This window comes from Herpailurus yagouaroundi, unplaced genomic scaffold, assembly GCF_014898765.1.
Source record: "Herpailurus yagouaroundi ecotype Mexico unplaced genomic scaffold, PumYag 29, whole genome shotgun sequence".
Taxonomy (NCBI): Eukaryota; Metazoa; Chordata; class Mammalia; order Carnivora; family Felidae; genus Herpailurus; species Herpailurus yagouaroundi.
The window spans coordinates 99,178,470-99,192,457 of record NW_024412377.1 but is presented as its reverse complement, the minus strand read 5'-3'; the positions used below and the strand labels follow the sequence as shown (position 1 = coordinate 99,192,457).

General features: G+C 41.6%; 1 protein-coding gene across 3 annotated transcripts in view; it reads left to right on the top strand.

The window, feature by feature from the left end:
• The window catches only part of IQGAP2 (IQ motif containing GTPase activating protein 2), a 298,102-nt gene that overhangs the window by 273,825 nt on the left and 10,289 nt on the right, over window positions 1–13,988 (top strand). For all 3 annotated transcript variants that reach the window (XM_040450363.1, XM_040450370.1, XM_040450378.1), the window contains 2 exons: window positions 9,345–9,432; window positions 12,015–12,227. In XM_040450363.1, coding sequence (XP_040306297.1) covers window positions 9,345–9,432; window positions 12,015–12,227 — 301 coding nt within the window. The remainder of the gene's footprint in view (window positions 1–9,344; window positions 9,433–12,014; window positions 12,228–13,988) is intronic.

Genomic DNA, 13,988 nt, shown 5'->3' with positions numbered 1-13,988 from the left:
GGGTAGTCTAAAATACCACATATTCTCAATATCATATATTTATATATATTTACACTTGTTTCTGAATGAGCGTCGATGGGTCTGAGAATTTTTGGAATTGATTTTAAAAGCAAAACCATAAAAGTCAAGTATGTTGGGCAATCATATATCTTAGCTAGGGAAACCTGGTCCATTGTCCTACTTGCATCAGCCCTTGGATGGCCCTGTCCCAGCTCCCCAGCATGTGCTGGAAGCAAATGTTGTCTGCTCCTTTAACTGCCATACTACGTAGAACCAGTGTTTTGTTTTGTTTTGTTTTTTTCTTATTGTTGTAAAATACACATAACATAAAATTTACCGTTTTAACCTTTTAAAGTCTACAAATGAGTGGCATCTTGTGCATTCAGAATGTCACACAACCATCACAACTTTCTAGTTCCAGAACTTCTGTTAATCAGTTATTCCCCCACTACCCTCAGGGCTCTGTGGGCCCTGCCCCAGCGTCCCTAGTGCTTTCTGTCTCTATGAACTTGTCTTTTCTAGACATTTCATATAATTGGAATCATACACTATGTGATCTCTTGCATCTGTCTTCTTTGACTCCACATAATGTTTTTGGCCGAATAATATTCCCTTGTATGGATACAGCGCATTGATCATGGACATTTGGGTTGTACCTTTTGACTATTGTGAATAGTATTGCTGTGACCATTTGTGTACAAGTATTTATTTGAACACCTGTTTTCACTTCTTTTGGATATAAACCTAGGAGTGGAATTGCTGGATCATAAGGTAATTCTAAGTTTAGCTTTTTGAGAAACTGCCAAACTTCTTTTCATAGTGGCTTTACCGTCTTGTATTTCCACCACCAAAGTATAAGAGTTCGAACTTTTCCACATCTTCACAGACACTTATTTTCTGTTTTATGTTGTTACAGCCATTCTAGTGCATATGAAGTAGTATCTCGTTGTGATTTTGATTTGCATTCCCCTGATGATAAATAATGTTGAGTTGTCCTTGTCAGCCATTTGTGTACCTTCTTTGTAGAAATGTCTGTGCAAGTCTTGGGCCTGTTTTTTGGTTTGTCTTTTTTGTTGCGGAGTTCTAAGAGCTCCTTCTATATTCTAGAGAGTAGACACCTGCCAGATTTATGACTTGCACATATTTTTTACTCCTATGGGTTGCCTTTTTATGCTCTTGGTAATGTCCTTTTACGCACAGAAGTTTTTTAACTTGATGAAGGACAGTTTATTTTTTGTTGTTGCTTGTGCTTTTGGTGTCATGAAATGAGAAATCATTGGGGCACCTGGGTGGCTCAGTTGGTTGAGCATCTGTCTTGAGTCTTGGTTTCAGCTCATGTCATGATCCCAGAGTCATATCTCTCCCTCCCTCCCTACCTCCCCCACCCTCTCTCTCTCTCTCCCTCCTCCTCCTCCTCCTCCTCTTCTTCCTTCCCCTCCTTCCTCCTCCTCCTCCTTCCTCTCCTCCTCCTCCTTCCTCTCCTTTTCCTTCCTCTCCTCCTCCCCCTCCTCCCCCTCCTCCTCCCCCTCCCTTGCACCTCTCTCACCCACTTGCGCTCTGTCTGAAATTTAAAAAAAAAAAAATCCTTGCCCAACCCTGAGTCCTGAACATTTACTCCTATGTTTTCTTCTAAGAGTTCTATAGTTTCTTTTATGTTTAGGTGTATTACCCCTTTTGAGCTAATTTTTGTGTTTAGTGTAAGGCAGAAGCCCAATTTCTTTTTTGTTTTTTTTTTTTTTTGCAGGTGCATGTTCATTTGTCTTACCGCTATTACTTAAAGACACTATTTTTCTCCCTTGAATGGACTTAGATACCCTTGTCGAAAGCCAATTGACCATACACGTATGACTTTCTGGACTCTTGATTCTATTCCATTGATCTGTGTCAGTCCTTATCCTAGTCCCACATTATATGGATCACTGTAACTTTGCAGTAAGTTTTGAAATTGCTAAGCCTAAGTCTTCCAACTTGTTCTTTTTCAAGATTCTTTTGGTTTCCTGGGGTTCCTTGCAATTCGTAGTGAATTGTATGATCGACTTTTTCATGTATACAAAAGGACTACTAGGCTAGTGTTTTAATAATTCTTGATAATTCGCTGCTTTCATGGACCTCTGGGGTCTAGATAGTCTTCTTCTGGGCATATTTTAAGATCCTGTCATAGGCAGAGCCCCTCACTAAGCAGCCCAGTGATCAGTGTGGATGACAACCTGAAGAGAAGATTGTCCAAGTAGCCTTCCTTGAAAGTGGGATTTGGATATTGCCCAGAAGATTGAACAGAATTAGTTTCATGATGTTAGGCAAACCTTACTTCCAAAGACATATATTTTAGGTATATATTTTAAAATCTTGTTAATAATAGACAATTATAAAATGTGTCAATGATAGCAAGCTTGAAGACCATTCAGCCCAAGTCTGTCTCTTTGTGGTGAGGAAATTTAAGTCTAAAATTATGGGAAGCAAGTAGCTAGTCCCTGACGTGCTTTAAACTCATGTGCCCTGTATCATGGATTCTCCATTAATACACACTTTAAATATTGATTTGAAAAGTTGTATGGGGATGTCTTTTCTCCAAGCTAACCAAATTCCTATCTCAAACATAATACATACTTCTTGAGGATCTTCATTACAGAACCGAATTTAACTAACATCAGACAAGACCTTCAGGAAGTTAGTTTGAAATGGACAATCATGGAATGAAGAGCATTTGGGATATGAAAGTATCTCGCTTTTCTCTATCAAAAAAAAAAACTTTCTTGCTTCCTTGTTAAACAGATTGTGTTTTTAACTTTCACCAACGTCCCCTTATGATTAATTACAAAATAACTAGCTTTACAGTGATGAATAACTCATCTTCATGGGAGTACCTGCAGTAGAATAATTTGAGACATTGTTAATATCCTTATGCTTGTAAACTTTATAGCGTGCTAACTTTATAATTAATAGTTAGATGAAGATGATAACAAACACCTATGGAGTGCTTACCATGTGACAGGCACTATCCTATAGATACAGGTAGATAATAATATGTATATTCATTCCTTCGTATATATATGAAATTTGTCATGTTATATTCTTGGCAACCACAAGAGGTAGAGGTTACTAACTATATTTTACATATGAGGCACAGAACAGACAAAAACTCTTTCCTAGGCAATATGGCTCGTGAGTGGAAAAATGGATTCAGACTCAGATGGTCTTAAGTCTTGCAGGGCCTACACTCTTGATCACAAGATTTTCCAACTCACTGAGGGCAAGGCCACTGCTCTTTGTATTCTTAGGAAACTTAGAATAAATAATGAGAATGATAGCAAAGCAGTTATTGCATAACTGATGCTGGGACTTCTTTCCAGGCCAAAGAGAAAGACTGACTAATAGATCTGAGGCACATGAAGGCACATAGGGGGATAGGGAGAAACATTCTGTTTCGCATCTGTGGGTTTATTAAATAAGGCACCTCAGTTTGGGCTACCGCCATTCTGTCAATAGTACCAAGCCTGGTGGTATTGAAAAAACAAACCAGAGGGGCGCCTGGGTGGCGCAGTCGGTTAAGCGTCCGACTTCAGCCAGGTCACGATCTCACGGTGCGTGAGTTCGAGCCCCGCGTCGGGCTCTGGGCTGATGGCTCAGAGCCTGGAGCCTGTTTCCGATTCTGTGTCTCCCTCCCTCTCTGCCCCTCCCCCATTCATGCTCTGTCTCTCTCTGTCCCAAAAATAAATAAACGTTGAAAAAAAAAAATTAAAAAAAAAAAAAAAGAAAGAAAAAACAAACCAGAAAAACCTGGTTGAGGAATCCTGGGGAGACCTTGGATGACAGCCTGAATCTGTCACTTATTAGCCATAGAACTCTGAGCAACTCACCTACGCTTCAGTCTCCTCATCTATAAAAAGGGGGAGGGGAAGGAAGGGATGCAATGAGCAAATGAAGGCTGCATTAACACTTTATAAATTATTTAAAAAACTACACAATTGCAAATCTCTCTCATATAACTTATGATTCAACTTAAAATGTGTGATCATGGGGTGCCTGGGTGGCTCAGTCGCCTTAGTACCAACTTCGGCTCAGGTCGTCATCTTGCGCTTTGTGGATTTGAGCCCCGTGTCAGTGTCTCTGCTGACAGCTCGGAGCCTGGAGCCTGCTTTGGATTCTGTACCTCTCTCTCTGTCCCTCCCCTGCTCGCACTCTGCCTCTCAAAAATCAACATTAAAAAAAAATTTTTTGGGGGGGGCGCCTGGGTGGCTCGGTCGGTTGGGTGTCCGACTTCGGCTCAGGTCATGATCTCACGTCCGTGAGTTCGAGCCCCGCGTCGGGCTCTGTGCTGACAGCTCAGAGCCTGGAGCCTGTTTCCGATTCTGTGTCTCCCTCTCTCTCTGCCCCTCCCCTGTTCATGCTCTGTCTCTCTCTGTCTCAAAAATAAATAAACGTTAAAAAAAAATTTTTTTTTTAATTTTTTTTTTTAAATGTGTGATCTTTGGGACACCTGGCTGGCTCAGTCGGTAAAGCATGTGACTCTTGATCTCAGGGTGGTGAGTTCAAGCCCCACGTTGAACGTAGAGCTTACTTAAAAAAAACATGATCCTTATGGCCTTTATTAAGGTTGGTTTTCTACAAAAGTATGCGTGTTTAAGTAGAAGGCAACATTTGTGGGTTGCAATCATACTTTGCTGCCTGAGAGCTTTCAGTTGTCATCTCTCAAGAATTCATTTTCTTACCACATGATTCAGTGGAGCATCTATCATCCCACCTGAAAGATTTCTTTGCTTTTGGTCCAAAACTAGCAGGGGCACTAAATGGCTAAGATGGTATTTGATGTCTGGTGATAAAAATGTATAATCGTATTAGAAGAATTTTAAACAACTGGAAGTATTCCTTAGATTCCACAAACATGAACTCCTTTTCAAACTTGGACATAGTGTCAGGCAGAGGGGGAGGCTCAGGGATGCTACTGGTTCAGAGCATAGGAAAAGATGCCACGTGACTGGAATGGTCAAATCTGAGGGGCCACGCCAGTTTACAAGCACCACGTGGTCTCATTCACCAACAGTAGGATTTGAACACAGCTATGATGAACAAACTTCCTGGTGTATTTCTCTCTCTTTTTAAGTTTATTGACTTATTTTGGAGGGAGAGCACAAGCAGGGGAGAGGCAGAGAGAGAGAATCCCCAGCAGATTCCATGCTGTCAGTGCAGACCAAGAGGCAGGTGCTTAACCAACTGAGCCACCCAGGTGCCCCATCCTTGGTGTATTTCTTTCTTGCTTTTTTTTTTTTTTTTTATTCTTCCTCAGAATTAGATACTTCCTCAAACAGGGAGGGTGGTAGAGTCCTTGGTTTGATCAGCATATCTTACATATTGTTTGAACAGCCACAGAGCCAATACTCTAACCAGTTGGTTTATGGTGGTTAAACCCTATCTAGAATTTTGCGTTTGCACTGGGGTGAGGAGGGGCCACATCTTAAGACCATTGGCAAACAAATGTGAGCAAAACTATGAATTCTGTTTAAACCCTCTCACGAAGAGGTTTAAGGAACTGGAGGTTTCACTTACAAAAAGAAAGGTAGTGGAAGAGGGGTTGGGGACACATTCGAGGCACCTCTGTACAGGTTTGTGGGGGCTGATGATATGGAAAGAGCATTCAACTTGTGTTTTGCAACCCTAGAAAACAGAGTGACCTTTGTGTGACCACTGAGCCTCTTATATCTTAGTTGCTTCATTTGGATAATCAGGGATTGGACTATTTTCCGAAGGTTCCCCTCAGTGCAGAAGTCCTATGACTAACCAGGTCCAGTGAGTGGACTTCAGTGGAAGGCAGGTCTCTCACAGTGAGGTTCCTGCAGAAGAATGGAATTTTCCGATCTTGCACTTGCCAAACTACATTCAACGTGAGCCACACAAGTAATTTTAAGATTTCTAGAAACCACATTTTAACTTTTTTAATGTTTGTTTATTTATTTTGAGAGAGAAAGCATGCACGCGCACATGAGCAGGGAGGGGCAGAGAGATAGAAGGAAAGAGAGAATCCCAAGTAGGCTCTGGGCCATCAGCAGAGAAACCCAGAAACCACATTTTAAAAAGAAACAGGTGAAGGGGCACCTGGGTGGCTCAATCGGTTAAGCTTCCAACTTTGCCTTAGGCCATGATCTCATGGTTCCTGAGTGCCAGCCCAGCATCAGGCTCTATGCTGACAGCTCAGAGCCTGGAGCCTGCTTTGGATTCTGTGTCTCCCTCTCTCTCTGCCTCCACCCCCCCCCCCCCCCCTGTCCCAGCTCATGCTCTGTCTCTCTCAAAAGTAAACATTAAAATAAATAAAAATTAAGATAAAAAAGAAAAAGAAACAGGTGAAGGGCCACCTGGGTGGCTCAGTCAGTTAAGCCTCTGACTCCTGATTTTGGCTCAGGTCGTGATCTCACAATTTGTGAGATTGAGCCCCATGTCAGGCACCGTGCCGACAGCATGGAACCTGCTTGAGATTCTCTCTCCCCCTCCCTCTCTGCCCTCTCCTGTGTCCACACGTGCACATTGTCTCTCTCAAATAAATAAACGTTTGAAAAAAAAAGTGAAATTAAGTGCCTGGGTGGCTCAGTAGGTTGAGCATCTAACTCTAGCTCAGGCCATGATCTCATGGTTCCTGAGTTGGAGCCCCCCATCAGACTCTCTGCTGTCAGCACAGAACCCACTTCAGTTCCTCTGCCCTGCCCTCTCTCTGCACCTCCCCCACTCATGCTGTCTCTCTCAAAAATAAATGAACATTTTTTTAAGTTAAATTAATTCCAATTTATTTTATTTAGGGGTGTCTGACTGGCTTAGTTGGTAGAGCATGCAACTCTTGACCTCGGGGCCATCAATTCAAACCCCACACTGGGCATAGAGCTTACATAAATATTAATAATAATTCCAATATATTTTAGTTAAGCCAATGTATCAAAAATGTCAGTATTTCAATATGTAATTAGTGTAAAAAACTGTTAGTTTTTTCATCCTAAGCATTCAAAATCCAGTGTGTGTTTTACACCTCTAATACATCTCAATTTGGACCAGGCATGTTTCAAGTGGTCCATGGCCACCTGTGGCCAATGGCTGCCATCTTGGGCAGCTCAGCTTTAATGACCATGTGAGTGCTTACTACATGTCAGATCCTACTGAGAGGCTTTACATGCCACTTTCCCTTCAGTCCTCCCATAAGTCCTCTGAGAGAATCCCATTATATAAATGAAAAAAACAGAGTCATTGAGGTTATATAGTTTGTGTAAGTCCACACAGCTAGTAAGCAGCAGGAGCCCCATTTGGACCTTACTGTCTGACCCCAGTACCCATAACCATTAGGCATACTGTAGGGGGAGATAGTTCCCTATCCTGAAACAGGACGGTTCCTTACATGCGAGATGCCCAGGGTAGAACTTTGGCAGGGGATTCCACAGGCTTGACGTAAAGTAGAATTCCAAGACAAAAATGCAGTATTGGCAGTTTGTCCTTGAGCAACTCCTTAACAAACATTCTTTGTCCCTTGCGCAGCATGCTTTAGTGACCCTAGTCATTTTGGTCATCAGATACCCTCTCTAAAGAGATGAGCTGGGAGTTTCCTGGAAACATGTACCATAAGTAGTTTCCAGAATGTTATTTCAAATATGAAACCATCACTGTGTCTATATTTTTATTTTTATTTTTATTTTTTCAACGTTTATTTATTTTTGGGACAGAGAGAGACAGAGCATGAACGGGGGAGGGGCAGCGAGAGAGGGAGACACAGAATCGGAAGCAGGCTCCAGGCTCTGAGCCATCAGCCCAGAGCCCGACGCGGGGCTCAAACTCCCGGACCGCGAGATGGTGACCTGGCTGAAGTCGGACGCTTAACCGACTGCGCCACCCAGGCGCCCCTATATTTTTAAAATCATCCAATGTTTTCATTTTTAACTTGATGTTCCTGTTTAATACATTCATGATGATCGGTAGAAGGAGTAGTGTGAGGAGAAAACCAGACTTGGCTCTCTAAGCTACAGCCGCCTTAGAAACAGTGCCTTCGCCCACATGGCTGTAATCAGCTGTGTGTCCACCTTTGACTCTCGGAGGAGTATTTGTACATTCCCAGACAGCCTGTAAATCCCCAGAAGTGAAGGGTCATGGGCCAGAGGAAATGGCTATAATTGTTCTTCTCATATAGACTTGAAATAAGTAAATGACAAAAGTGTTTACAGATGGTTTATTGGATTTTATCCTATTTTCAAAAATAATATATTTGGAATTAACCTTGAGGATTTTCCCTGTCATTTGCCCTGATGTTTCACTACAAGAACGATGTTTTGTTTTCATTTTCTAATTTTCATGCCTTGTGAACATTTCCTGCTGTAGACGAAGGGGAAATATATCATCTAGTGATGTCACACAGTGCCTTTGGAACTAGTGAGGTTAAATACCATAGAGCAGCAAAAAAAGTGAGACTTCCGTCATCAGTTAGACCTGTTGATAATTTTAGGCAGCTTCTGTTTATGTTTCCATTTTTTGGAAAGGAAGCTATCTCCACTATTTTTGCCACTATGTAAACGTACACAGACTTGACCCTCTTGCCTTTTATGTTGAAATTTTTTCACATCATTACATAACCTGATCTTTTAGGAAGGGGTGGCTGACCACATCAAGGGACACATGGGAAAAAGTAGTGTGCTTTTAGCGCCTCCAGCTGAGTTTCCTTGCTATTGATGTTTCATTGAGCAGCTCTTCTCTTAGCTGCCCCAGGAAGACAAGGACGCAAGCCTAGTAGCTTTTCCAAGGGACCCGAGGCTCTTAAACACTGTCCTCCCAGCGGCTCTGTCAGCCCGCAGCCAAAGCCCCTACAGCCCATCTTGGACCGCTCACTCCCACAGGCCTTTACACCGTTTCATAACTTTCTCAGAGCAGGAAAGGTAACATTTGGACTGGCTCCTAAAGGCTTAGAATGTATTAAACAGGCTCAGAAGCTTAAGCATTATTAAAGTCGGGAAAGAGGCAAGGGTACTAGATATCATTCCTGCATCCTCTGTGGTAACAGGACACATCGGCACCACTTGTCCATCCCACTCATCAATAATAGTCCCAGCCTACAAAGAAGGAAACGTGTTTAGATAAGGAATCCTATGACATACCTGTCCCCGTGTTACTGACACCAAAATCCCACAACATCCAGTGGGTAAAACCCAGACTTCAGTTATCAAGCATTAGCGAACTTACAGGAGCCTCAGAGCAGATGTGAATTTCCAAAAGACTTTTATTTTCAGGGATTATCTTTGTATGTGTTTGTGCACTCCCTCGGGAAAAGCAGATGGTTGTGCATCAGGACTGCTGTCTGAAAGTCTGTCTCTTCTCAATTTTGTAAGGACCAAAAAGCTGATCATTGATGTCATCCGGAACCAACCAGGGAACACATTGACAGAAATCTTGGAGACACCAGCAACTACAAAAGAGGTTAAGTAATTGGTCTTTGAATGTAAAATAATAAGTACCATGTGTGGAAGTTGACTTGACTGATCTTCATGTCCAGAGTTTACTGTTGTCATGAAAACACTATACATGACATGGTTTGAAAGTAAGGAATTTTCTCTCTTACTCTAGCCAGCTGAGTTGAGTCATATATATGAAATCCCTATCCAAGGGAATGAAATAGAAAATGCAGCACCAAATTTATGCTGGATGTAATTTTGTCCTAGACTGTGAAGGTAGTTCTGGGTCAAAGCTTCTGAATGCTCATCGTAAACTTCATCACTCAGTGGGTGGGCAGGTAAGTTGTTAAGAGATAGTTCTGGTCAATAGGATATAGGAAAATACCTCTCATGTTCTACACGTTCGCTAACTTGAAACAAACCAGTGTCTCACACGTGAAAACTGTTTTCTAAATGATTCAGGAGCAAATGTGTTCAGTCCGTCAGGTCAGAGCACTAGTACCCTGGTGTAAGCAACTAAAGATTCATAACAATCTTGCGTTAAAATCTTTATCAACATCTGTGAAAATACATCATTGTTGGGGCGCCTGGGTGGCGCAGTCGGTTAAGCGTCCGACTTCAGCCAGGTCACGATCTCGCGGTCTGTGAGTTCGAGCCCCACGTCGGGCTCTGGGCTGATGGCTCAGAGCCTGGAGCCTGTTTCCGATTCTGTGTCTCCCTCTCTCTCTGCCCCTCGCACGTTCATGCTCTGTCTCTCTCTCTGTCCCCAAAATAAAAATAAACGTTGAAAAAAAAATTAAAAAAAAAAAAAAAGAAAATACGTCATTGTTTATTTCACTCATTTTTTTTTAATTTTTTTTTTAACGCTTATTTATTTTTGAGACAGAGACAGAGCATGAACGGGGAGGGTCAGAGAGAGGGAGACACAGAATCTGAAACAGGCTCCAGGCTCTGAGCTGTCTGCACAGAGCCCGACGCGGGGCTCAAACTCACGGACCATGAGATCATGACCTGAGCCGAAGTCGGCCGCTTAACCGACTGAGCCATCCAGGCGCCCTATTTCACTCATTTTTAATGAAATTAATTCACTGTTACTGCTTTAGTTGTCAATAATTGTCACTCCCTGGAAAAAGTTAACAAAATTATCTAATTAGGTACTTCCTGGCAGAGCTACCCATAATTTTCCTGAGTCATTCTTTTTTTTTAAAGAGTTTACTTTTTTTTAATGTTTGTTTATTTGAGAGAGAGAGACAGAGAGAGAGAGGGAAAGCCCACTCACATGGGGGAGGGGCAGAGAGAGCGGGGCACAGAGGATCCAAAGCAGGCTCTGCACTGACAGCAGTGAGCCCAGTGCGGGGTTTGAACTTACGAACGGTGAGATCTTGACCTGAGCCAAGATCAAGAGTCGTATGCTTAAGGGACTGAGGCACCCAGGTGCCCCCTGCATCATTTTTAATTAAAGTGGTTGCCTCTAAGAAATGACTGTCAATTTTTAATTTTAAAAATATATAAAATAAAACTACAAGTGATCTGATGTTGGTTAATGTATGAATATTTTTAAACAATGTGAGTGGAATATTTTAATTTAGTAAGAGAATTTTAGTCCCTTTGAATATTTAATTTTTCCCCAAATGTCACTAAGAATGCTGCATCTCCTAGCTATGTAATTCTGGGCACTTAGAAGTTTTTCTGAGCCTCAGTTTTCTCAGCTATAAAATGAGAATAATAATAGTACTTAATTCACAGCAGTAAAAAATGAGTTAAAACATGTTAAGTGGGTAGAATACCTGGCTCATATTAGATGTTCAGCAACATATTAGGTGCTACAGTTGCTATTGTTATTTACTGCTGGCCTGGTTAACTATTCCTGTGTAGGTGATACTGATCTGTCATCTGATAATACTTGTATCCTTAGACTTCATTTATTGTGTCAATCATCTAATGAAATGGGAAGATCACCAGTCTCCTTAGAAAACTTTTTTTTTTTAACAACCTGTCCAAATTCTATTCATTCATTTACTCTTCATTTATTTGGGAAATTAGTATGAGCTCGAATATTCTTATTCCATTTTGGTTCCAGAAAACCCTGCAGGTTTTTCAGAGTTGGTAGTTTGAGAATTGTTCCCTCATTAGAACAAAGGTCTCTGCCTTCCTGGCTTACAGATCTCCATAAATATGGCTGAGGTGTGAGAGTTCAGTCAGGTTCTGGATGTTCAGGGTGTTAGCTGTGTTTTCATGAATAATGCAGTCTTAGTTTCCTCAACTGAAGTCTCTAGCAGATGGAAATCCTTCCGTTCAGGGAATTATAAGACATCAGTTCCCCACTGGAGTATGTTTGTTACTAAGGTGATCTGTCATGTTTGCACTAAAGGAGCCATTGAGAATTTTGCTCACAATAGGCCTGCCACCACTGCTATATTGCTCAAAAAGATGAAATAATCCCTTCCAAAGACCTACTTCAAAATCCATGAGCACGTGCTGCTTCTGGCCATTGAACTCTGACCTGAGGACTTCTTTTATTTTGACATTAACTTGCCTTACACAGCTTATGAGTTTGTGAGATGGGGGAATCAGAGAAAAGTCAACATCTTGATATTCCCTTTTCAGGAAGCAGATCATGCCAGAGACATGGAGAGCCGTGCGATTATAGATTCCCAGGCCCCAGAAGAAATGAAGCATAGCCAGTCTATGATTGAAGATGCACAGCTACCCCTGCAGCAGAAGAAGAGGAAAATCCAGAGAAATCTTCGGACTTTGGAACAAACCAGACATGTGTCATCCAAAAATAAGTACCAAGACATTCTCAATGAGATTGCCAAGGTTTTTGAAAATAGCATTCTTCCTTCTACACTTAGCAGACCAACACTGGCTAATCGTTGGTCATATGCTGGGCAGTCTATGAGGTGACATAGTTGTAATTCATAGTTGTAATGCCATGGTCAATATTACAGATTTTTATTTGACTTTTTTAAAGGATCATTTGCTTTATTTTTTTAACATTTATTTATTTATTTTGAGAGAGAGAGAGAGCATGCAACTGGGGGAGAGGCAGAGACAGGGAGAGAGAGAATCCCAAGTAGGCTCCACACTCAGCACAGAGCCACATGTAGGGCTTAATCCCACGACCATGAGATCATGACCTGAGCTGAAATCAAGAGCCAGACACTTAATCAACTGAGCCACCCACAGGCCCCAATATTACATATTTTTAAGGGTTCCACACCCATTGATGACTTTTTTTTTCAAAGTTTATTTATTTTGAGAGAACAAGTGGGGAAGGGGCAGAGAGAGAGGTTGACAGAGGGTCTGAAGCAGGCTCTGTGCTGAAAGCAGAATCTGATGTGGGGTTCGAACTCACAAACCATGAGATCGTGACCTGAGCCAAAGTCGGACACTTAACCAACTAAGCCACCCAGGTGCCCCCATTGATGACTTTTAATAGAGAAAAGTCACAACTTTTCCAAGTCATTAGGACATTTGACACACTAGAAATAAATGTTCAGGAAATGGAATAGACAAGTTTCATCTATACTTTTAAAACAATACCTACTAGTTTTGTGGGGTTTTTTAAAGATTTTTTTAGTAATCTCTATACTTAACATGGGACTCAAACCTACAACACCAAGGTCAAGAGTCACATGCCCCACTGACTGAGCCAGTCAGGCACTCCAATACCTACTAGTTTTTTGGTTTTGTTTTTCCCAAAACCTACTAGTTTTAAAAATGACACTTCTGGGGCGCCTGGATGGCTCAGTTGGTTAAGTGTCCAACTTTGGCTCAGGTTATGATCTCGCGGTTCGTGAGTTCGAGCCCCGCATCGGGCTGTGTGCTGACAGCTCAGAGCCTGGAGCCTGCTTCCGATTCTGTGTCTCCCTCTCTCTCTGCCCCTTCCCGGTTTATGCTCTGTCTCTCTCTGTCTCGAAAATAAACAAAACATTTAAAAAAAATTTTTTTTTAATGACACTTCTATGAGAGTTCTCTCTTGAGTTGTCATATAGCCCAATTGCTCTTAGGACCTGGCATTGAGATGATAACTCTTTGTCCCTGAGAATTTGCCTCTGAACAATTGACCCTAAATGCAGTTGAGACTTAGATGTTGCTTTCTGTTTTTTCATCCCGTATTTTAACGTTGGGAAACTTCCTGAGAAAAGGATCTCAAATTAGTGTGAGGAAAGATCACAGGAAATGGCTGAGATCTGTTTGCCAAGGATAAGGAAATACATATTTGGGTCAAAGAACATTTCATTCTTTGCATCCAAACATGCAAATTAAAAATGGGTCTGGAGGTTCACAGCAGTTAAGTGATCAGAAAAAAAAAAGTAAATTGTCTTAATTTCTTGGTGGAAAATCACCTCCATTTCTTTTTTCCGTGGAAAGTCATGGTCACTTTTGGCAATAGGCTTATTCCTCCTAGCCTAAGTGACTGTGACTCAAGGGAAGTCACATTTCTTTCTATAGCCCTGGGGTGGAAAATATCTGTCTTTGCGAATATGTAGTAGAAAAATTAATGTTTTCGCCTTTTAAAAAAAGCTGTCATGAAGGTATCCTCCAAAAGATCCTGTTTAATGGACAGTTTTTACA